General features: G+C 39.0%; 3 protein-coding genes across 5 annotated transcripts; 1 reads left to right on the top strand and 2 right to left on the bottom strand.

Moving 5' to 3' along the window:
* Positions 1 to 756: 756 nt before the first annotated feature.
* Positions 757 to 4,859, bottom strand: cpdp (CPD photolyase). 2 transcript variants are annotated; one of them, XM_056742379.1, is made up of 10 exons: positions 4,677 to 4,859; positions 4,201 to 4,553; positions 3,968 to 4,113; positions 3,302 to 3,484; positions 2,833 to 2,991; positions 2,492 to 2,690; positions 2,031 to 2,180; positions 1,776 to 1,897; positions 1,437 to 1,596; positions 757 to 1,180 (listed from the first exon to the last, which is right to left on the bottom strand). In XM_056742379.1, exons 1-10 carry the CDS (start codon positions 4,688 to 4,690, stop codon positions 1,008 to 1,010), a joined length of 1,659 nt encoding a protein of 552 aa, XP_056598357.1. In that variant the 5' UTR covers positions 4,691 to 4,859; the 3' UTR covers positions 757 to 1,007. The 2 variants fall into 2 exon arrangements, with proteins under 2 accessions (XP_056598357.1, XP_056598363.1); XM_056742385.1 differs by having other exon boundaries at positions 4,201 to 4,578; positions 4,677 to 4,857.
* Positions 4,860 to 5,275: 416 nt separating this feature from the next.
* Positions 5,276 to 11,067, top strand: LOC130417085 (UAP56-interacting factor-like). The gene is made up of 9 exons (XM_056742392.1): positions 5,276 to 5,533; positions 5,902 to 6,033; positions 6,129 to 6,331; positions 6,459 to 6,595; positions 7,017 to 7,089; positions 7,437 to 7,492; positions 7,597 to 7,671; positions 9,819 to 9,948; positions 10,492 to 11,067. Exons 1-9 carry the CDS (start codon positions 5,461 to 5,463, stop codon positions 10,591 to 10,593), a joined length of 981 nt encoding a protein of 326 aa, XP_056598370.1. The 5' UTR covers positions 5,276 to 5,460; the 3' UTR covers positions 10,594 to 11,067.
* Positions 11,068 to 12,142: 1,075 nt separating this feature from the next.
* Positions 12,143 to 23,575, bottom strand: LOC130417050 (TSC22 domain family protein 2-like). Of its 2 annotated transcripts, XM_056742367.1 has the most exons (4): positions 21,456 to 23,575; positions 15,137 to 15,211; positions 13,905 to 13,956; positions 12,143 to 13,749 (listed from the first exon to the last, which is right to left on the bottom strand). In XM_056742367.1, exons 1-4 carry the CDS (start codon positions 23,021 to 23,023, stop codon positions 13,429 to 13,431), a joined length of 2,016 nt encoding a protein of 671 aa, XP_056598345.1. In that variant the 5' UTR covers positions 23,024 to 23,575; the 3' UTR covers positions 12,143 to 13,428. The 2 variants fall into 2 exon arrangements, with proteins under 2 accessions (XP_056598345.1, XP_056598346.1); XM_056742368.1 differs by lacking the exon at positions 15,137 to 15,211.
* Positions 23,576 to 24,629: the final 1,054 nt, after the last annotated feature.

Below are 24,629 nucleotides of genomic sequence, written 5' to 3'. Positions count from 1 at the left end.
ATATCACCCTTTGTGGGGATTAAACTAGTAATAGTCTGATATTTGCCTTCACAGTTTTATTTTGTTTTGAGGTGAACACTAGTATCACAATATATCTTTATTAATGATGATGATTTTTGGCCAGTTTCACAGTGTCTTAACTGAAAATAAATTGCCCTGCCATATCTTGAAACAATGCTTTGTAATTTTTCGACTTCAAAATAAGGTCTCTAAATTTATTTCATTGGTAGAAAAACTCTTAAGTGGACAAATTCTACGGCCGCTGCTACCCGAGCCGCCTCATAGAGGCTACAAACACATTCTGAAAGTTCTGTGTTCGGGAAAAACACAGCCCCGATAATTCCCTGCCTTCGAAAGAGTTTCCAAATAACGTTTCTGTATTCACTCTATCGTTTTTGTTCCATCAGCTTAGTTAACAAATTCATGTCTATTGCGCAGTCCATGGACAAGCTTATACAGCTACATTATTTACAACCTTGGAAACCGACAATAGCGCAAATCAACCACATGGGGGGACCGTGAGTAAAAGTTCTATAGTGTTGCTTTAAAAAAATTCATTGCCATTGTTTTGTCTCAAGATGCACACCAGTAATGTAGAGAAAGATGATTGAAAGGGTTTGACTTTCCTACAAGTAATGTTTTTTATCTGAGGCATTTCATTAAAAGTGTTATGCATAATATGACATTTACTTGTATCACTAAAATGAATTTTATTATGGTCAATGTAGATTATATCACCCTGCCCAGTACAATGTGTCTATATTGTGAATTTCAAGATTTTATTGTGTAGTCACATGTAAGATAACAAGATATCAATACATCTGTATACATTTAAAAAAACACAGATTAACTCCCGTAGACCAAAAAACTGTTATAAATGACAAATAATAAGCTTCTCCTCAACGTAGAAAAATGTCTGCCAAAAAGTTCAGAATGAATCTTTAAAAGCAGTGTAAACAGAACTGGACTGACCATCGTTTGGATTTCAGAAATGTATTTGAATTAAGCTATAAGGATGTCCCATGTTTTTTGGAAGAGTCAGTGGCAGCATACTTCTTTTCAAACTGCGGCACATCAAACTTCCTCTTGCAGCCGGCATAATTCATATAACGGATTTTCCCAAAAATGGGCCTCTCTGCCCAGCCCTGGTCATGAATGCCACAGATGGACCACATACAACCTGCAAGAAACAATACGGAGAAAATATGAAATAAAACAATCAACAACAAAAGACATTTAGAACTGAATGTATTCATTAAATGACTCATACTAGAACCTATATTATTATACAATATACCTACAATATTTTGAATGTGGCAAAATTTGGTATTGTACTGCATTAATAAGACCACAAATCAATGATTACTTGATCATTAACGTATCATACTAATGTATCTGATTCACCGTAGCAATCAAAACACCATCATGTTTCTCACCCACAAATCCGTTGGGGTCACATCCATCCAAGGAATAGTGATCGTTGAAATATAAGGCAATAGAGAGGGCTTCTTCAGGGGATGCAGTCCATTCCAGGATCTTCTTCGCCCAGTACATGCGCAGGAAGCCATGCATCTTTCCTTCTACCACCAGTTGTCGCTAAATCAAAACTTTGATAAGTTATTTACTACAGCTATCCTATACAAAGAACTGTAGTAATACCTGGTCTAGTAATGCAATTAAAAACAACATTTAGATTAAAAAGTTTTTTTTCTACAATAATGCATCACAGTAATACATCAGTGGTCATTAAACTGAGATTGTTCTTTCAAAGCTACCTGCGCTGCATTCCAGAGCTGGTCATGGGTCTTGCTGTTCTCCAGCTGCTCTTTGGTGTAAATGTACGTCCGGCAGTCTTTAGCGTGGTCCTGCAAAGTCTTTTTTGCCCAGTCATATGCACCTGTTCAAAACAATAAACAAACAGTGAAACAAAAGACGATATAGATTTCAAAAGACCAATTTTCTGTTCATCTAAAAAAATTGATAGTATTATCAAAACACTGCATTAGACTTTAACTGACAACACCACTCACCTGAAATGTTGTCATAGTTGGGATTGTAGAAACAGAAGTTGTCAGCAAGTTCCCGGCGCACAACCAGCTCTTCTGTAAATGACGCCACAGACTCGCTGAAGCTCTTCTCTCGCTTGACCTGCATCACAATGCGCTGAGAGGACAGCTGACCTTCATGAAAAAAAATGAAGAGAAAGACAAAAGGATCATTCACCATGTGTCACCTTTGATCTTCAAATGAGATGAGATGACGGAGATGACATTTTTTAGATAACAACTGTTCACAACATCTATAAGAAATTAAAGACAGATATAAAATGAGGACAGAATAAGATATACATCCCTAAAACATAAACCTTACCATGACACACCAATTAAAGTCATTTACTGAACGTTTTACCTTACAGTACACAATGTTGGGAATTATAACAAAAACACAATAGCACAATTGTTTACAGGCTGTAATTTGAATGCAGACTGACCAGTGTGGATCCACGGTGACAGATTGCTGACAGCATCAGCATTGGGATTATTTCTGTGCGTGGCAAAGAGACGAAGACGCTGATCAATAAAGGACTCAAGCATGGCCATACCACCTGAGGTCCCAGGCTTGGCCCAATCCACCTCTCCTACACTCCGGTCCACCACAAGAGATGACAGCACCTTCTCCCAGTCTATCGGCTAATGAGAGACAACAATATTCAGTAAGATAACAGCGAAAACAAAAACGTTTAGTATTACAGGAATTTCTCATGCAAATAATCAATGTCATAATGCATTTGGAAATGTGGTCTAAAACATAAACCCCAAATGGGGATCCAACCTTTGCTGTCTGAGAAGCAGGGTGGGGGTGCGTGTCCACAGGTGGAATCTCTGTGAGGAATTCCGGGAGAAGTTTGGTGATTTTTCCCCTTATAGTCCTGGCTCCATATTCCAGCTTCCCAGATGCTTCCCAGCAAGGTACCACATTATGTGCATCAACCTTAATGTAACACAATGATGATGTGACATGTAAGAATTGAGATGTGAATCCCATGATTAAACCATTATTCCCATAAATGCCAATGGATGTTAGTAATATCCTTATAAGAATCCTAACAGTTTAGGATTTAACATTTGAATGATCCAGTGTTCTACTTCAGATCTGTTTTTAATTATTTATTTAATAGTAATTGGTAGATGGATTTAGTGTAGGATGACTTTGTAGAATGCTAGTAGCAAAAAGTAGAGTTGAAACAAAGATATTAGACGTTAAATACAGAAAATACACTTAACACAAAACAAAGGCATACCTGAATGAAAGGTATATCAGAGGGAAGATCTTTTTGAACGGTTTCATTCCAATGAAGAGAGATTTTGAGGGGGTTAAAGTCAGTCACAACTGCCCCGAAGTTCCATTCTTTAACAAACGTTGGCAGATTTTGTCCAGGCTCTCCTGACAGTAGATGGAATTGAATATCCAGGCCTTTGCATTCCTTTAACAAGACATACAACTTGTTTGAATACTAAATTTCCCTCCTACCCGAACTTGTATAGGAAAACATGAAAGCTCTATGAAATGAAACACCAAGTCTCCCTAAATAAAGAGGCCAAGTACTATTATTGGGGCAATTCCAACATTATGGATGTGACATTTGCCTTTCTTACAATATAAATTCTCAGAGATTATATTTATTGCAAATATATTTAACTGTGTGTTGATAATTTCCAAAACCACTGTTTAAGAGTCACAACATCAGAAAAATATCAGTCTATATGCACGAATAAACATAAAAGACGACATACTTGGCAGGATTTGGGTTTTAAACACATTTTAAAAAGGAATCATCCCAGTAATAGAAATCTTTTAGGGGTATTTGTAGTATATCGGTAGAATCTGTATTGTTTTTTTAGAAGCACATGTGTCAACTTCTCAACTGAACATAAACCCACTCATGCACTTTATACTACGACCAAACCTTTGCCACTTCTCGCAATCCTTTCAACATAAAGGCATACTGTCGGTATGCTGCATCCATATACCGTGGCACCAGACAGAAGCAGACGTGCAGAGGAAGTTTCTCAGTCAGCGCGAGCTGCTGAGCGTAGATCAGCGCCCAGTTATCTGAAACACAACAAGAGGTGTTACCGACTTCTAGTCGAATTGGTTATCATCAGCTATCCTTCCTCCTGTGTTCTTTACTATGTTTACCTTGCGTTCGTTGATCCCGGACCATCCAGTAAAGCACCCCATCAGATCCCTGCTTGATTTTCTGGCAGTCAGACAGATACCGGAGGCGCTTCTTGTTGAATTCGCATCCGTGTGCTTCTCTGCGGAGCTGAGCCACTTCCCCCTCCAGCCAGCCGGGCACCCTGTCTATCATCCCCGCTTTCACTTTTGCGAGCTTCGGCTGCTTTCCATCGGCGCTGCTCGGTGTCTCTTTCTTACGTTTTAGGTTGGGTCTGTTTCCAGGCATGGTGATACAACGTTGGGACTGGATTGGACCTCTGATGGCGACGAGCAGCACTCTGCTGTAACTGATGCAGGCACGCGTATAACACAATCTACAAATATACGAAAGTTTAGGATCTAAGAAGGAAAACAGACTTGATTAACAAAAGCATGGTACTCTATGTTTTGTATACAGTTACACTATGTATTACGAAAGAGAGGCAGGTATGCATTACCTTATACGTAACATACGTTGATTTTCCAAATGTTTCCTACAAAAATACAGCTCTTCCTCGTCTCCTTTTGATTTGGGGTTGGCGGTAAACTTTAAGGGCGCATTGCCCCAAAAATATAGTTGTTACTGTACTTTATTATGATACAGCACGCTACACACTCTCGTGTAGTTGTTGTCCAATGTTTTGTAACTTCCGACTTCGCTTATTGGCCAATGTCTCCCGTGGGGGGCGGGACTACGAGTTTGCTGTTACCCGACGAGGCATTTTTTCTTGAAACTGTTATTATCATATAATGCATCGGCTTACATATGATCTGAAACCAAACAGTGTGAACAATATTAAACAGACAAAGGTACGATAAGAGATTTTAGCCTTTTGCTAACCTCCGCTAGATGTTCATCAAAAACACGCCCCCACTCTAAATTCCCGCCTTCCAAAACATGTCACCAAATCACATGTCAGCAAAAATGATTGACAGTCAGGAACGTTTAATTAACTTGCAATGTTTTATTTTTACAGGGTGTTGTTAACGCATGAGATTTATCAAAACACATTTTCCGGAGATATCTGTCTAGTCGAAGGGTCGATAATGTGTGGGATTTAAATAAAATGTTTAATAAAACATTTCCTAAAAGTCCTAGCGAGGCGCGCGTAGATCCGCGCATGCGCAGAACATTGCTGGTTTAATGAAATCTGCCAAGAGTGCGGAGCACAGTTTATTCAGCTGGATTCGCTTTGGATCACCATCGTTTCCATCTTTATCTAACATAGACCGGATTGTATAATGAGCAAATCTAGTTTTGAGTCAGGGGGTGTTGCGAGTGCAGAGGCAGTGGATAAAGTGGACATGTCTTTAGGTTAGGCCACAGATAAAATTGGTCGAATGTGTTTAGCTGAATAGCATTCCGTTATCTTGCATGTTATTTATCAGATTTAAGCATCGCAACAGACGTTAGATATTGTTTAACAACACACGACATCGACATATAATGGCGTTTAGTGGTTTAATTGTGATTAACTTTCTAATTATCACTGATGCAATGAACTAGCACGAAGATGTTAACCTGATACGTTTTTAAATGTTATTCATGTTTATTTAAATCATAATTGTTACCAACATCCTTGTTGTAGTAGTTTTCTTGCCGTTTAATGAAACATTCGGTAGTTTTTAAAGTGAAGTCATAGATATTTTTATTCTTTAATTTGTTGCAATTTCATTTTACAGATGATATTATCATGCTCAATAAGAAGCAGAAACAAATGCAGACCCAGAAGACAAAGCTCAGGCCCCCTTTGAAAGTCGGCCTTACCCAGGGGAAGACAAATGGGGCAAGAGCTGGTTTTCCGTTGAAAAGAGGTCAGTATGTAGTAATTTTTAGTGTTACGTCATTCATTACAACGTCCATGTGCTGTTACATTTCACCTCATTAAAAAACATTAATGATGTTCCAGTTGGAGGTGTTGTGAATAAACGCTTCGCTCAAAACCGTAAACTTCTGCCCACTGTGGCCAAACGTCGTGGCCAAGGGGTCATCACTGGCTTGGCAGCGAGGAAGAATGCTGCTCTGCTTAAAGGTATCAGTCCACTCAATCGACCTGCTCCTAACCGGACAATGCTGAACCGGCTGGGTGCCAACAGATCAGCTTTGAACAAGGTATGAAATCCTGAGTTGTATTGGGAATCGTGTTTGGGGGATGGTGGCATTGTCTGGTCATGAAAGGGGCTTTTGTGGTCATCCGTGTGCGATTAAATCGAGGTGCAACTTTTTACACATTTTACAGAGATCTCAGCCATTTGTCCAACGGCGTGACATGCAGCAGCGACAGATGCAGCTCCAAAGGAGATCGAATAGGCAGATGGATTCCCAGAAACTCCAGGGCTTCGTTTCCCACAGACCCTTTCGGCTTCAGAGAAAATGGTATGGCTTGAAATAAAGCCAAGATGCGGATATATTGGGGAAAGGGAGGCAGGAGTAGTGTTGATAGAAATGAGGATTTTATTGAATAAATCTTTGTTGCTTTGTAATCCGTGCTTATTCTAACTTTGCCTAAACCAACGAATCCACAGGTATTGTTGTTATACCAGGCAAAGCCTGTGGGAAAATTACTGCTTTACAACATTGCCCTGTGATGTTACCAAAAACCTTGAGATGAAGACAATTCTTTTTAAAAACCTGTTTATATTTACTTTAAAGCTGTTTTTCACCAATTTAAATTGTGAAAAATGCTATGAAAGTAAAGGTTAAAGCCACATGAAAAAGGTATAGGTTAAATTATGTTACTTGTATTAAAAGATTAGTTTTTTAAAAAGTATTTTCTCTTTGCTCATCTTTCTTTTAGGAATGCTCCCTCTGCTCCGCAAACTCGGAGAGATGCCCGCCAGGCCACCTTTCTTTTCAGAAGAGGACTTAAGGTAGAAAGTCAATCACCTTGATTTATCCTTGATTTAATGCTTTGAACTGCAACATTGACCTTTTTTCAACAGATTCATATGGTCATGGGGCATGCCACTTTACAGCGTGTGTGTGTAGCTAGATCTTTTTTAATTGTTTAAAAAAGCATGATATTATCAGTAAAGGACAGAAAATAATTGCTTTTCATATTCTCAATCTTCCTTATATTTACTAAATTTGTAGCTTGAGTATCATTCTAAGGCACAATCAAAGCTCAGGTCAGGTAACAGTACTACAGTCTAAATAGAATAGTAATGGAAGTTGATTTATTCAAAGCCAAGATGTAAATATCACTCTATTTTCATAGGTTCATGCACAGGTTCAAAAGACAAAGTCAGGCCCACCCACACATATAACTCAGTCGTAAGTACATCACATTAAGAAACTATTCTTCGAAATGTACTTTTTACATGTACATTGTTACTCTTCTAGACTTACTTTGGACTGCCCTCACCCCTTTCCAACAGGTGGCGCACTCCTACAAACAACTCTGGCATCCTCACTGTGTCGATAGACAACCCCTCAGCTCAAACAGAACCTGAGTAGGTTTACTTATGTTAAACACAGATGCATGATTACAGTGCAGGTTTTCTGTGTGTCTTTTAGATCATTCTCTTTTTGGGTAATAATACATTAGCCTTTCTCAGTTGCAATTGATAGTCTCTAAAAATTAGGGGTGCTCCTAACAGGATTTTTGGAGCCAATCCTTGATCACTGAAAGCTGAATCGGCCGATACCGATCACTGATTACAGGAGCTATTTGAAGCTTTCTCAGTACCAGAAGAGAAAGTCTCTTGAATGAACAAATGAATATTAGTAAGTAACATATTTGGTAACACTTTCCTTGAAGCATGTATTTATAATGCATTATAAAGAGCTATCAAAGGGTAAAATGCATTATTAATATTCATAATGTGTGTTGTAATATATGTAGTTGTAAAGAATTATAACCAATTTAAAATGTATAGTGTAACAATGAATTGCTTGGTGTTATAATGTATTAATTGTAATAACAATGATCTATAAGACATCACAATGCATTAAAATGTGCATTACAATTCTTTAAAACTACTTTTATAATGCATTAAACATACATGCTTCAAGGAAAGTGTTACCACATATTTTCATAAAACATAGCAGCCTGTGACATGAGTCCTACAAACCCTTTGTTTTCAATATAAAGGGGTCGTGATTAAAGCAAATTTATTAATTTTTTTATATCATATGATATTTCTTTAGGATTCTTACTGTCCTTGCAGTAGGGTTGATGCTTTTAAAAATGTCTGTTACTGACAGCCGAGGAGAGGTTGCGCTAGACTTAGACTTTTCATTTATTATTCAATGTTTCTGTTGTCGGACATAAAATAATGATCTAATTACAAGCAAATGTTTATGTTCATATGTCCATTCAGTAACAATGACAGGTGCCTGTAAAAGGTGTTTTGTACTCGCAAGAAAGCTGTGGTTTGGTTCACATATGTGCTGCTTCACTGAACAGAGAAAACGCAGAGAGAGAAATTTTCCACTCACTGAAAGCTATTATTTATCCAAAAAGACGCTATTTTATGAGGTAAAAACTCTGTAAAGACGGCACCACAGCACGCATGTGTGTGTATGCGTGCACGGGATGCGGGGAGTGATGGATGCTAATGCACCTTGAGTCTCTGTTGACCACATGCGAGTTTAGCAAAACTGAGCAGGCATTTGAGAGTAAGCTAATGAATAGGAAACACACGTCCCTTTGCGAGAGTCTACCTCCTTCCGCTCACGTTCAGTCCATTCACGATCACATTCTAATGGCAAATAAATAGGGGAATTACAAATCGCCTTTATTGTAGTCCGTCAAAATGACAGATTGCCTTCAGATTTTTCCATCACTGGTAGAAAAAATGAATTTTCGTTTGACGCGATCGTTTTGAAGCTGAGTGTCGCTCGAGCTGCTGAACTGCGCCCTCACTCTGCGCGAGGCTAACTTTGAAAACTATTCGCACTCCTTTACGTGACTAACCCTCAAATGTCTAAAGTTTTGTCTGTAAAAATGTTTTGGGTGCTTCCCGCTTCGTAGAATTCGCATAGTAAACACGTTTCAGGTTGATAATGCATTGTCTATTTCACACACCTTTTAGAATTGACAGACCGGTAAAGACATTTTAAAAGTGCGTAAAATAAATGTCTTATCAATTTTGCGTCATCTGATCGGCTTTACTGGATCGGCCTTTTCGAGACCCCTGATCATACTTCCCAAAGTGATTATCGGCCGATTGTTCGGCGACCGATCAATCTGAGCACCTCTCTAAAAATTGTGTCAATCAAAATGTAAAGGTCTCCCTAATGGTTACATATTTAGATTTGTTCAGAAGGCGCCTTCCAGAATCGGCTGAAAAGGGAAAAATCACGCTCTTTGCTTCTTGTTTGTGGCTCTAGCTTCTGGGTTCATGCCTTTTGAAACTCGTCAGGGTACTATGACGGTCTTCTCACATTTCTCATTTGTAGGTTGCTTTGGATAAAAGCATCTGCTAAATGAATAAATGTAAATAAGACTGGCTTGTTTCAAAACCACACCCGTTTGTTTTAATCTGGTAATTTTAGTTTGACAGGTTTTGCCTTTGGGACTTTTTCCAACATGACGTTTATGCTGGGAGATCTTTTGGCACACAGAACATATTGCAGGTTTTATTCTCATTTGCAGGCATGCTCAGTCTTGGTCTCTGCGCCCCTTAACATCAACACGCTTGTCACCTCAATCTAAAGAAGAGTCAGAGAGGAAACTGCCTAAAGGTGTCGCCCTGCAGTTTGACATCAACAGTGTTGGAAAACAGGTAGGCCGACTCTCTGCCCTCTAGTTGAGAAACATACTGCTGTCATCTTAAAGTCCCTTTTACTACCCAGAAGTGCTAAATCAACTAAATGTCAGGATTTTTTGTTGGTCACACCGTTAAGAGATATTGCCAGACTGTTGACTTATGTTTGTAAAATGCATGAGGCTATTCAGGGTATGCGCTTAAAGCAAAGCTTCTAATGGCATTTTTAGTTTTTCACATTGATAGAGAAACGTATTTAAAGGAATGTAGGGGTTAAAGAATTATAATAAAGGGTTAAAGTCACCCAAAATAGACATCCAACAGTTGAACAAGATGAAATTGTCTGTGGCAGTCAACCACATACCTCACTTGATGTTAATAGAGCTCAAGTTGTATTGAACTGGATTGCCACAGTTTCTTTAAAAAGGTTTTATTTGAGTCTGAGTTTTGCTATCAAAAGCTTTTTGTTCTAGCACTGTAGCAGAAAACCTCAAACAAATGAGGTGACAGGCCAATTCTGGTAAATGTGATTGTGATTGTTATTCTATTTTCCTTTATGAGACCGGAATGACCCTCAACGAGCGGTTCCGCATTCTGAAGGACCAGCGCGTGACAGCAGCACATCATAGCAGCAAAGGAGGTCGATTCGTCACTGTGGCCTAGATCTGAACTCTGAGACGTTGGTCACATGTCCTTCTATTTCTGTTCTCGCACCAATGCTACAGAATGAAGCAGACAAACAAGGACCAGAGCTGAACTTGCACTGTTCATGACTCATTTAAATGTATTAAAGAGACTTTATCAGAAATCGGATGTGCTGGTTTTCTGGAAGAGTTGGGGAAGTGGTTCCCTTTTTTTAAATGCCTGCTGTTCGTTCTTCACAAAGCAAGTTAAACTGTTGTATGTAAATTTGTTAATATTGTGCCTTCATCTAAATGGCCCTTTATTTGACAGTCTTGTTTTATATGCATTGTATTATTGCAGCTTACAATGACCTTCAAAGTTTTTGTAAAGTCTTTTTTTTCCCTAACACCCTTGTATAAGCAGATTGCATTTTTGTAGAGCGAAAAGACCGTTTTAAATATGTTTTATAATGTTTCAATTAAATACAATGTTATGCACCAAATGGGGTTTTTGTTTTCGAAATGTTGATCCCAAACAGATTCTTGTTAAAAATAGAAGTACACTAAAAAAATGCAATACTTAAATTATTAAAATGTTACTTAATATGTACACCAACATTGTTTAATTTGACACTACGTTTGATCATATTTCTAAAAACAAATAGATGTTCACCCTGTTAGTACTGTACTGTAATTGTAGACAAGAGTTTTGTTGTACTGCCTTGAATTTAAGCATATTTAGTTAAGTAGAAATGAAATGGCACAGTCGAAAGTAAAATCAACAGATTCAACATAGCAAAGAATTAAGTTGATATTCGTATTCAAATAATTCATTTTTACTTTGTTTTTTAATGAGCCTCACAAAGAATTACTACAAATCTGTTGTCATGATGGATTATCACACAGATTTAAATAATAGCTAAAACATTTTCCAGAATATATACATTCAAATAATTAAATACATACAAATAAATTGTATTAAAGGCATAGTTCAACCAAACTGTCATGAATTACTCTCAAGTAATATAAATATACAAAATTTAAAGTATAGAACTATTATCCTAAGATGAAGGATACATTTTGTCTTGGAGAGAGAAAGGAAAGAGACTGTTTGAACTGTTCCTATCTTTTCTCTTATATTTAGAATCAATTTTAGTACAGAAGTTTTTGTGAATCATTTGTTCATGAAAACGTTCGTACGCAGGTTTCAGGAGCAAATTTGTGCCTACGCATGCTTCGTGAATGAGACCCAATGTTCCTACTATGCTAGTCAGTGGTGGCCAAGAACTGTTTGGTTACAATCGTTCTTCAAAATATCTATCTTTGTGTTCATGAGAACAAAGAAATTTAAACAGATTTCGAAAAACTCAAAGGTAGGTATGATGACAGAGTTCTTGTTTTAGGGTGAACTATCCCTTTAACAGTAGCCCACATCTCCAGGTGGATGTGTCTTTTCTCCGTGTGAAAGTCACTGCCTAAAGTGGTACTTGTGACACTAACCGTGAAAAGAAAAAATGATATATAATAGTTATATAATTACAGATGGTTTAATGTTTCTAAACTAAATGAACATATATTCACCAGATCTGTAATTTGAATATTGCATTTATTTAAATACATTAAAATTTGCAATGTAACAAAACTATTGGCATATGAGATTCAAACACCATTTATATGAACAAAACATGGCTCACTTCATTTTCTGTGGCTAGTGCATCTAACACTAGTTTGTTTTTCTCCTCACCACCATCTCCATATCTCCAGCCCCCCAATGACACTGTTCACAGACTACTTACAATATGAGTGCCAAATACAAATGAGGTAAGAAAGTGGTTTGACATTTACAGATGACAGATCATGCAGAACATGCCTAAAAGCAACAAAAAGTTTTGTTGTGGAGAACATTTAAAAAAGCAAGTACATAAGAGTGCATAACAAAAAATGAATTACACAGCTTTGCATCTTTGGTTACAAAGTAGGTTGAACAATTTCACAGTTTTTTATCCCATTCCCGACCCCAAAAAATAAGACATCTAGGTAGGGGGTAGGAGAATATGGCAACTGACTTTTTTCCCAACATACTAGCAACAGAAGTGAAGTTTTCTTCATCAGGGTAGATCATTGAGGATTCAGTTTAGATCTTTTCCCATAAACCTGTACAAACTTGTTATGCTCTTTATATTCTTTATACTATACAAAATGTACATTCACACCAGGTCTCAACCCCTTCACATTCTTTATCTGCTGAGAAACTTTGCTTTTAGTGTTTGAACTTCAACCACTGCTACTTTGTTGTTTTTTTCTTGCATTGATTTGTAGACTGCCGCTCAGTTTTATGACCAATTATTGTCAGATTGACTTAATGAATAGGTTCCTCTCTACCCCACCAACTTCTGTGACATTGTTCCTCTCTGAGAATAGCAGCCCTATAATAAATAACAAACGGTACAATTTAACTTGACTGGTGAATCAAAATCATGTTGTGACGTTTGGTGGCTCTGAAAATAGACTCTCGTTTCTTACATGAAAACTGCAATGTTAAAAAATACACCTCTTTCATGACTGGATTCTCTTTATTAAAAAAATAACTCTGTCGTTTTGGGTCAGTCTTGTTCTCCCCAAATCCTCCACCTTGTCCAGGGAGATGGGGCCATGGGGACTCAAATCAAGACCTTGGCCCACAGGCATGTTTGCATTGTACCCGAGCAGAAAACGCCAACTCTCGTCATCAGTCCCGACGCGAGGAAGGCTGACAGCATGCACGCTTTTTCAAAGCACACCGCAGGTTGTAGCAAGAAAGAGTTTCTGCTGTTGTTATGATAACATATTTGCCGAGGCTTTATTTCTCTCTGCTGAGGAAGAGCGAGGATGTGCTTCAAGCAGAGGTAACGTTGGGCTGCGGTTGCCTTGGAAGGGAGTCCATGGTCTGGTTGACATCCAGCTGAAGGTAAGGCTGAGGTTGGCTTAGGGGAGGTGGTGGCTGGGCCGGGTTTGGCCCGATCTGGGAGGGAGTGTTGATGGGGTTGGAGCTTGACTGGACGGTGAGCTGGGAGAGCTGCTCGTTGTTGGCCAGAGATTTGAGCACAGCGTTTTCTCGCTCCAGAACAGAGTTTCTCTCATAGAGCTCCTTTATCTGCTCCCTCAACACCTCCACCTCCTCCCGCACAGCGTACATCAGATGGCTTTTTACTAAATCCTGCGTAACGTAAATCATATTTCAATCAAACATAGCAACAAATGAATTAATATATAAATGTATTACACAACATTTTATTACAGTGTTTCCCAGCCCAACGTTCTGATTGATTATGAAATGTATCCCTGTTATAAATGGCCAAGGCATAAACTCACCATCGCTTGCTCTATTTTGTTGTCAATGGCGACCATACTCCCTCCAGAGGCACTGCAAATGGAAAAAAAGCACATTAAACATTCGTTCAAATACATTCATCACCTGCGTGTGATTCAGTTAAAGAAAGCTGTACTTTTAGAAACAACATAATCTTGCCTGTTTTTATGTCTCAGCACTCCCGTTATCGCTTTTTAAACTCTCGCAAACAGCGAAGCACAGCAACGCGTATTCCGCCGTTCACTTCAATCATCCAACAGAACGTAACTCACGTCAAAATTATCTGCAGCGTGAGTGACGCGCGTGCGGATGTGCACTGCGGCGCGCGAACCACTCCAGCCCTCAACGACAAACCATCAAAAAAGGTCTAACAATAGAGAGGAGCAGATTACAGTGGCGTGTGGGGGAGCCAAACGTCATCGATTTCATATTTCTTCCGCAGCGGGCGGATTAAACCGTAATTTAAATTTAGGGAAAACAATCGCGTCACTAAAAACTGCGTGCTTGAGTAATTCACACACATTCAAACGCTACGTGCAGGCCTTTCACAGAGAACACAAACAGCAAAATAAACATTCATCCCTCCTCTTACATCACAGACTGACCAAAGACTATTTCGAGCAGAATCTTGGCCTAAAGAAACATGTTGGGGAACTTGTTCGACTGACAAATTATATCCGGTCTTGCAACATAGAAAAACCGCAGGGATGACAGAAGATAACTTCAAGCAGAGGTATTTAAAGGCTCGTTTGCTGCCCAGTCCAGCCATATAAACGATCGTTTGTTTCATGTAATTCTATTCTTGCCTTTCAGAAAAAAGATGCTGAGTCATCAAAGTCAGAAAGTAAGATTAGTATCAAGAATCAAAGCACATCAAAGTGTCACAAAAGTGGTTACTGATAAGAATATTAAGAATATAAGAATATTATTGTAGTTCAAAACCGGCGTTTTCGTTTTTGGTTGTTAGTGAACACAAGCAAGGAATTTAAAATGCACCATTCTTAGGACAAATAGTTTATATTTTTATATATTTTTTGATCTGTCAGCAGCATTTATCATCACCTTTGTCATTACTTTACATATAAGCAAGTTGCTGTTATTATATTTACACTTATGTTATGCTGTTATAAGCGTGCAGGAGAGCACCAAGTAAGCATTTAAAGGCATGCTTGGCACATGCGTCACACTTCAAAAGTAATTTGCGTTCACGCCAGGGTCCGTCCCAGTACTATACCTATCACAGGTCATCTTTGAATCCTTCAGCCTACTGCCAGACTGGAAAGCTTGGAAGAAAGCTGTGGAGGGATTCCTATACCCCATTTAGTGAAGAGAAATAGAACAGGTCAGAAATTTTTTGGGAAATCACAGGACAAATAGAAGGAAAAAGTTGGTATGTTCATATAGACCTACATATGATGATTCAATGTAAATTGTTATTTCTTGTCTTCTGGGAAACCTATTTAAATAGTAGTTAGCATCTAAAGAGCATTGCTAAGCTGTAATAAATAACATGATAATAAATAACATCTATAAAACAAATGTTATATCTTTATGTAGTCTGTTGCCTTCGAGTGCATAATTCTAGTTCAGGACTTTTTGAGTGCATTCATATTTATAGTTCGGATCTTTTTCGATATTTTGGTCCGACCCGAAAAATAAAATAAATAATTAAGTCCTGGTTAGCTTAGCGTTCAGACTGGCATTTTAAGAGCGAAACTGAAGGTTCTAATGCTATTGAGGGTACTTTTACCAATCTGGTAACTCTCGAAGACCTTTTGAATGAAGAGCATTCAAAATGTCGCCAGTAATTCCTCCGTTACATGCACAAGCACATATCTAATAAACACTCCTTTTATATTACCAAATCACTTGATTTTCGAGGTTGTATATTGTTATCACTTTCTGTTTTTGGTTCGGTTCGATGCCTTGGGTCCGTGTTGCGTTCATATTTCAATCGAACCGAGCCAGAGTTCGCTTGTTTAGTGTGCACCATGGTTTGGTTGGCAGCGTTCACACTAAAACAAATAAACCACACTAACAGAACAATCGAACCAGATATGGCATATATGAACACTCCCTAAGTCATCAATGAATGTTTTCACCTTTTGTAATAGTTGTGTATGAGTCCTTTTAAGATGAGGTAACACTATTAAACGTGCTGGCTTCTCAAGCTTAACATGGTCAACCTGTCCAAAAACGAGTTGAATGTATGACGTAGTATTTCTATGCTCGACTTACTCCGCCAGGGTTTGTACAGGTTTCAGAAAGTTTTTTCGAACATGGAGTCCCTTATTGGCCAATTCTCCCATAACAATACAGTTATGATGTCATTATAATATTTGTTTAGTACCAGTCAAAAATTGCCTTAAGGTTGTTGCAGTCGAATTTCAGCAAGGTCACCCAGATCATTATCTCCATGTTTACTTCATCTACCTCTGGGGTCTGTACCTCAAGGAAAAGTACAGAATGTACTACTGTATGCTGGATAGAAGGGCTTACAGATGTTAGACCCTCCTTTCATAAGCCCTCTATATAGGAATGGGAGGGGCAGGAGTAGATTTAATGCATGTGTGAATATCTGTACTCTGAGCAAACAGCTTTTCCTAGAATCCTAGAATCTCAGGAACACTGGCGGCTCTGGTGGGGGCAGAGACCTCAACCACACTCTTCCAAAGGACTCTATTCTTCCTGACTATGTATGTAACCTCAAGAGATGCTAGATTATATCTGGATACAATAAACATCTGGTTCATTTTCTTCCGATACCAAATCTATGGTTAATGTTACCTAGGAGCAATTTATGCTGGCTAGGGGATTAAACTGCGGAAAACCAATGAGAAATGCAATCGCTGTCCCCCGTGCTTAATACGAGCGCTTTCATTTCATAACATCTCTCAAAAAAGGTAACCAAGCTGGAGTAACCATAACAAGTCAACAACAGTGGGTTTCAACCAAACATGTTGTCTGTGCTGTAAAATACAGCCAAGTGTACTTTAGTGAGCTCTATAACTCCGCTTATAACTATGAAGTAAATCAGAGCAAATAAGGTTTGCCATCCAAACACACATTGTGAGTTTGAATAGAAAGAAAGATAAGGTGTTGAATGGCAGTGTGAGCCACAATGACATCAACAACACACGCAAGAAATTTCCAAGACAGTTCAAAAGCATGTGTTTACGCAAAGTAGGCCAGTCACACTAGACTTCCCACCCCTTCTACAGATACGCGTGCAAATTAGAAGTGAGCACAAACATCCACAAATATCACATATTAACAGACTAACTTGTGATTTGCATCACTATTAGGTAAAAAAAAAAGCAAGTTTGTGGAATAATCAGATCACAAAATAGCAATACAAATTTGAATGCTGACCAACACCAGTAATTAAAGGGATAGTATCCCAAAAATGAAAATTCTGTCATCATTTACTCATTCACTCTCTTGACATTTCAACCCTGCATGACTTTCTTATGCAGAACACAAAAGATATTTGAAGAATGTATTTAACAGAACAGCGCAGGCAACCACTGACTTGTACTGTTTTTTGTGCCCATGCAATAGTAGTGAATGAGTACCACCATTGTTCAGCAGTCCTTTAAATGAATCATACAGGTTTAAAATGACAAGATGGTGAGTAAAGGATAATAGAATTTTCTTTTTTTGGGGGTGAACTTTTTGCTTTAAGACACTCTGTACAGTTTGCAGTGCAACAGGAAACTATAGTAGATGGTTTGTTTTATAAATTAGATGTATTACTTTAAATGCCTTAATTCATACAGAAGCCCTGGAGTATTACATCATACCCAGTTCGTAAAATAGCTAATAAGGCCACCCCTTATGACGGCAAAACAGAAAAGAAAATACCTTTATTTCAGAAGAAACTGAGTTTCATGATAGCACAAGCCTCTATCATGAAAGACTACACCGTAGTGTAAGACTAAACTTCACCCAGAGGAGGTGTCTTAAAAGGTTGTTCTGAAGAGTGACAGCTTGTGTACTTCTCTGTCAGCTGAAGAGAGCGTTATTACCTGGCAAGGGGTCTGTGAGAACAACTTGAAAAGGAAGAAGACACTTACAGAATACAGAGAAGCTTTCAGGTATGACAGCACTGCGACTCTGCGAGGTTTTAGATTGTTAAATTAGGTGAGAAGGTACATGCTCACTCGCACAGGTGTTGAGAGATTGAGGCAAAGCTGAAAAAATGAATCAACGTATCTGACACCTGACAAATGACTGGTGCTTACATAAGACTAGCAGAGTAGGTCACACTATTATTTTGATCAACAAACAAAACTAAGCTAGCACTGAAAGCTGAGCTCTTATCTCAGTATGCTATGTCACTGGAAGTCAAGCTTATTAATTCATTTTAAGCTTATGATCACATCAAACTTGTATTACACAACTGGTCGTCTGACAGAGGCTGTTGATGCATTATTTCATACAAAATTAGCAAAAAAGAAGCGTTTATGTATTGGACATAATGTAATAAAACGATTCTCTTCAATGCAAAGTGAAATATTACAAAAATTAACTTATCAAATTAAAATATTCAATTCAATTATTCAAATGATAGTCCACTCAAAAATTTAAACTCCGTCATAATTTACTCATTTACAAAAGAAGATATTTTGAAGAATGTTGTTAAATGGGGCCAGCGCTGTTCGATTAACTTTCTTCAAAATATCTTCTTTTGTGTTCTGGGAAAGAAAGCAAGTCATGAAGGCTTAAAATAACAAGTGATAAATGGTAAATGATGACAGAATTGTCCTTTTTGTGTTAAGTTGAACTATCACTTTAAAGCATTTACTGGCCTACATTACAGCCTGATGAATACCTATTTTGAATAATTAAATTGATGAATAATTCCATCTGATTTAAATGAAATCACTGTATTAGACCAGGCTTAAACCAAAAGCTTAAATGCTATCAGATAAACACACTAGACTGTAATAATACTACAATATAAAGTATAACAAAATGTGGTAAAATCTGCGTTAAGCAACAAAACGTAGGTAAGCAACATAGACTGCTAGGTGAACAATTAAAAAAAAACTTTTACAGAGCTTGTGCCGGAATGGACTACTTGCATGAAGTCTTCCGCTTTCTCCCCGATGTGGTTCATTCACTTCCGCTAACAGTGTTAAGCGTATCTACATGCAGAGATCAAATCATGGTAGATTATTTATATTTTTGGGGCGGTTAATTAAAAACAATGAATCCTGTTTGTTATGTTAATATGCTTTAATGTGGGTTTTATGACAGATCTTAAATTAGCAGAAGTTCTAACATATTTTATAAACGTATACTTATCTCCTGAATAAAAAGGCCGTTGTATGCACCCTGCAGCGGTCCATCGCTTTCCTAAACGGTTAGTCTCATTCAAAGATTATATTTCATACATTTTACGACAATAAAAAAACACCATACATTTATTTTTATGTGTTTTAAATTAATCAGACGTTCATTCTCATTGAAAAGTATTTAAAAAATACGAGTATTTTATAACAGCAATGAGCAGATAGAGCAGATTTAATGCCAAATAAATACATTAACTGTGCCAAATTTTGTAGCATTTATCCTTGAACGTTATAGCTACAGTTTTTACATAGGCCTATAGCTATTGACAAATAAATAGCATTTACTAATTTTTCAATAAAAAACAACACAACATAGTGAACCAAACATTTAATAAAACGTGTTGCGTGTGTTCGTCAGGTCTGTGCTCTCTCACGAATGAACACCTGGCAGTATTTGAAGTTTGTAGTTAGTTAATCCAAACAGTGCTGCTATGGATTCCCTTTTAGTCTCCTTCAGCCTTCTGTGATTTGTGGTCGGTGGTTAAATGTCTGCAACAGAGCTGTATGCGAGGAGAAGTAGTAAAACGCTATCGTTCACGTTCACCCGCCATTACTTTCTCAGATCTTTTGAAGATTATGTACCTAGTTATTTTTAAGAATATTTCTTCTTATGTGGCCGATAATGTATGTACGTAAAAATCTTGTTTTTAACCATTTAGGTTTCCAATGGGAGCAACGGCCCATTGTAAATGCATATAACTGGAACCTACTGAGCCATACGATTTCAAGTCGGAAGTACGTCACAAGGCCACATGCAAGTAGTCCATAAAGGAAGATGCATGGCATCCATCCACAACCTCAAAAAAATCTCAAGTTACAGAAAAGTAACCGGAATACTGACTCAAGAAAATCGCTCAACGCTATCTGAACAACTCCCTGTCAGATGGCCAAAGACGCTTGTGCTCTTATAAATAAAGAAGGTAACCCAATGATTAAACCATGTGTTTAAGACTTATAAATGGGAAGTGGTCGTCTTGGTCATTTAAAAAGAAATGTTTTGAACTTTAAACCTTATCTTCTGAAGTGAAACACAGAAGAAGGTCAACTGTTAACTGTGTGATAGGCCTCTGCTATCAAAAACATCCCCTTCCTATAAACTACAAAGGTGTCACCAGTTATGTGACAAGCATCTATACCCCAGGCTCTGCGGCATGTAAGAAGTAACGTGCTGACATCCATCCCTTGAGTTTTACGACTGCTGCCTACTCAGCCTATACTTCAAGAGGTGCAGTGTACATAAATAAAAGCCACAGAATCATCACAAGCACTTGACAGTTCACCATTTCCTCTTGGGCATACCAACCAATTCATGTATCATGCACAACTTGCAACGCTGGAACTGAAAGTTGAGCATCGAAGAGGAAGCCATGCAACGACACTTCTCAACTGAAACTGTGTCACCAGATATGCACTGTCGCTTTTCAATTGAGAAAGTGTTTTATAGTTACTGTTAATCTGCTGCGCTCGTGCCAACCGGAAGCAAACAAGAACAGCGTTTTAGGTTTTCAAAGAACGCCAAACTAGTACACACTACTCAAAATATTAATAAACAATGTACATTACAACAACTTCCTCTGAAATGTTAGAAACATTCAATCTCTTAACGAAATGTCATATAACAACTAAAAGAATTGGTCAAATGTAAACAAAATATTAAAGTATTATCGCAACACATATTAGCATAGAAGATTTCTTTTTGGCCTTATGAGAACAACCAAACATACAACACGTGCATCATTGTGTTCACAAGACATGATCCCCAGCCAGCATGCATAGCTGAGATTTGTGGAGTACACGAATGCAAACAACACAGTACGAAAATTTACAAGGCCAAAGTACTACTAGAGAGTATCACTATGTGAAAAAATGCTTTTCATAACATGATTTAAAATAAAAGTGTGATAACACTTTTCCCAACATAATAATAAACAATAAGCCAAGAATCATTGGGGAAGTAATACAACTAAAGACAAAAAGAGAAGCAGGGTACCCTCAACTTTTGAATTAAAATGTCTATCACATGTTTTAATGTATTGAATTTAATGTTTGTGTAAAATGCAAAAAAGTTTACTATACTTTCTTCTAATTATAACAACTATTACTAAATTATCTGGTACTTCGTGACCGTGGGAACCTTGCACAAGTTTAGGCAAATCACAACAAAATCATTCACAATTAATATCAATGTCACCTCACCTGTCATCATCCCCATCAATGGGAATGGATATTCCAAAAAGACTTACAGCTGGATTGGGCAGCTGCAGGCTTTCTGTGATTGAGCGCTTCATCACGTCTTTATATTGAACAGCAGGAATCTGTGCAGAAGCGTCAGATAGCCTCCGGCTCTCACCTGCCTGACCGAAGCTGCTGCTGGGCATCCCTTGGGTGCTCATGCCCATTGCTGTCCCATTGCGAGGAATCTGGGATAGCAGGTTAGGTAACGTTGGCCCTGCAGGAGCTGGCATGCTGCTAATCGTCACTGGTATTGTGGGCATGCTGTGGTTACTTTGCGGAGCCACAGGCAAACCATGTATTACTCCCGGGGCTGGGTATTGTTGCTGCTGAACAGAAGTCCCTGGTGGCATGGGTGCAATGCTGCTCAACAGCCCCATGCCAGGATGCTGTAATAGGTTTGGCACAGATGACAGCGACTGGTTCGGCAACAGGACGCCTGACATTTCTAAACCCAGAACCTGCATTCCTCCTGTGGCTGGGGTCTGGACGGGCGACGGCCCCTGATTGACGATGTGTCCGACGGAAAGGCTGGACCCAGTTTGCTGCTGCCCATAGTCAGGCTGATTGACTGAAATCAAACCAGGCTGGGTTTGTAAGTGTTGCGACATAGGCAGCTGCTTTTGGGATTGATAAAGCAGCGACTGTGCTTGAGGTGGAGGCATGCTGGGAGAATTCTGAATTTGAGAGCCATTGTGAACAGGCTGCTGAACACTCTGAGGGACAGCCACATGAGAGCCGCCCTGCACCTGCTGTTGAACAGATGCTGGCATCGACTTATTGAAGGATTCTGGAGACCCTGACGCTGTTATCTGCTGCGAGGCAATGCTGAAGCTGTGTGCTTCAAGAGAATACAGTGGACTGGTAAAAGGTGACCCTTCATAACTTGCATCAGGACCCTGGCCAGACACTCCCACCTGAGCCATTATAGAGCCAACCGTAGCTCCCAATCCGCTGTCTCTATCAGCTCCCAGCTCTGTCACATTGGCATGCCTCATACTTTCCACAGTCCTGCTCGTCACAGAGCCCTCCTGGTCTTTCTCGTAATACTCCGTGCAGGTCCACCGACCTCTCCTGAAGGGCTCTCCGGAGCCATGGTCAAGTTTAATGACTCTGAAGCGTGAAGTGCAGCTGGCTATAGTCGTCGAGCTTGATGAATTTGTGACTTGTGGTGGCTGAGACGTGCCAGACTGTTGAACACCGATAGCCTGAGCGCCTCCTGCGCCCTGATGACCCACTGAAAGCGCGTTACGCACACCCAACCCCCCGTTAAGCGGGGCGACAGCGGGCAACTGCACCTCCGTTTCGCACACATTGTTCAAGGTCTCCTCAGAAGAGCTCCTGTCACACACCTCGGGCTCATAGTCAGTCCTGGACATGTCAAATATTTCGGAGGACACATCCTCTGTATGCGACTCATCCGGGTCGTCCAGGCTCTCGGTGTCGTCGGTCGCGCTGTTAGCCCCGACTTGAGCCTGAGTCACACTCGTGATCTGAAAGCAACTCTTCTTTTTCGCCGGCATCTTAGACATGGCTAAAAGCCTTTAATGACCCCAAGACTCCTTAAAGACGCGGTGAACTATCTGTTTATATCACAAAACAGCAGATTAGTGCGGCACCGGACCCAAATTTCACAGTTTTGCCCAAAGAGCGCACGTCATCCGTCTTCCTCTTCTCTCCTGTTGCATTTTCGAGGCGTCAACGGCGACCGAAAGCAAACCTCCACGAGCTGTGCGAAAACACGACGTCCCGATTATTACCGTATCCTCGTGTTATGGTCAACGGACCCCGTCGAGGCACAGACAGACAGTCGGTGCGGTGTGATTAAGGCCGCTGTCGTAGATTGAGGTTCACTCCCCCTGCTGCCTCTCACTTCTCTCCCTACAAATAAGTATGAAACACATCCTGTAAAGCGCTTAAGGACGCTGTCTATCGTGTCAACACACTCGGCGTTTAAAGAGCTGGTGCACGTTACTGACAAACTGTTTAAATACGATCAGGAATGAACGTTCATGGGCTAACTAACTGGCAAACGGAAAAAGAAAATGTAAAAATTTCACCTCCCGACAAGATGGCTATAACAATTCGCGATGCATGCTGGGAAATGAGCGCAACAGGCTTGGCGCGTAAATGGATCGTGAATACGCTGAAGACTAGTGTAGCGGCGTAAGTTGGTTCAACCTTGCTTGATTCAAGAGTCAAAAGACTACAAAACATGCGTTTGTTTTAATCTAAGTAAAATGCATCAACATACCAAACTGCAGTGTACACAATCCATATAGGGTAAACGTATTTTAAAATCACAATTCTTTTTATTTTAAAAATGTCAAGGGAAAGTGCATGCTACTACTTTATGTAGGCTGATTGGAGACATTTGTTTATATCCAAAAAAGTGTATTGACGTATAGCATCTTTGACACGTTTCAGCTGAAAACATAAAGCGATACAAATGTATCAAAATAGACAACGAAATGCAATCAATCATTTAATATCAGAATTGCTGTACTTTCTTATATTGCCACATTGTGTGAAACGACATCAATACGGGGTTATTTTGCAGTGGTAACTTAGTATCTTGATATTCTATCTTAGATATATTGTTAATTGATTTTTCTCTTTAATGATAATAATTGAGTGAGATTAGGACCAGTAGTTGCAGTTTTGTGTGTGTGTGTGTAAAAAAAGAGAAAGAAGCTAATGAATTTGGCATGTTGGATTTTATGTGTTTTCTGATGCAAAGGCAACGTTGGTAGAATGTCACTTGTTGCCGCATTTTACCTTGTATGTACATGTAGTGCAGAAGCGGTAGTGGCAGAATATGACGCATGACCAATAGGGGGGGCAATTGCACTCGTAACAAGGATTTTGTGATTTCACTCCAAAATATTCAAATATATTATTTTCGGTTTTTATATGTCAAGTGCCTATGAAAATACAGGACCGTAAATTGGCGACCATAAGATCTCTTATGAGAAGCAGGAAGTGCAACATTTTGCTATTTAAAAATTCTTGCATTTCAATGTTTAAAGCATTCTTTCAAATATTTATGAAACTGGATGTTACACAGAAAATAATGCATAATCAATTTGATGTGTTTTATATATGTCTTGTTTCACCACTTTTATATTTAGTCATTTA

Source organism: Triplophysa dalaica, chromosome 3 (genome assembly GCF_015846415.1).
Source record: "Triplophysa dalaica isolate WHDGS20190420 chromosome 3, ASM1584641v1, whole genome shotgun sequence".
Lineage (NCBI taxonomy): Eukaryota > Metazoa > Chordata > Actinopteri > Cypriniformes > Nemacheilidae > Triplophysa > Triplophysa dalaica.
Note: the sequence above shows the minus strand (reverse complement) of the source record. Positions and strands in the feature narration are given on the sequence as shown.

What these genes read in the sequence shown, in the direction of transcription:
- cpdp (XM_056742379.1), bottom strand. An exon ending in CTGATATACCTTTCATTCAG is followed by an intron (nt 2,992 to 3,301) that starts GTATGCCTTTGT and finishes TGTTACATTAAG; the next exon opens with GTTGATGCACATAATGTGGT. An exon ending in TGACCCCAACGGATTTGTGG is followed by an intron (nt 1,181 to 1,436) that starts GTGAGAAACATG and finishes TGTTTCTTGCAG; the next exon opens with GTTGTATGTGGTCCATCTGT.
- LOC130417085 (XM_056742392.1), top strand. Translation starts at nt 5,461, where the DNA reads ATGAGCAAATCTAGTTTTGAGTCAGGGGGTGTTGCGAGTGCAGAGGCA. An exon ending in TTTCGGCTTCAGAGAAAATG is followed by an intron (nt 6,596 to 7,016) that starts GTATGGCTTGAA and finishes TCTTTCTTTTAG; the next exon opens with GAATGCTCCCTCTGCTCCGC. An exon ending in TTTTCAGAAGAGGACTTAAG is followed by an intron (nt 7,090 to 7,436) that starts GTAGAAAGTCAA and finishes CTATTTTCATAG; the next exon opens with GTTCATGCACAGGTTCAAAA.
- LOC130417050 (XM_056742367.1), bottom strand. Translation starts at nt 23,023, where the DNA reads ATGTCTAAGATGCCGGCGAAAAAGAAGAGTTGCTTTCAGATCACGAGT. An exon ending in ATTGATGGGGATGATGACAG is followed by an intron (nt 15,212 to 21,455) that starts GTGAGGTGACAT and finishes AATGGGGTATAG; the next exon opens with GAATCCCTCCACAGCTTTCT. An exon ending in TCAAAGATGACCTGTGATAG is followed by an intron (nt 13,957 to 15,136) that starts GTATAGTACTGG and finishes TTCCATTTGCAG; the next exon opens with TGCCTCTGGAGGGAGTATGG.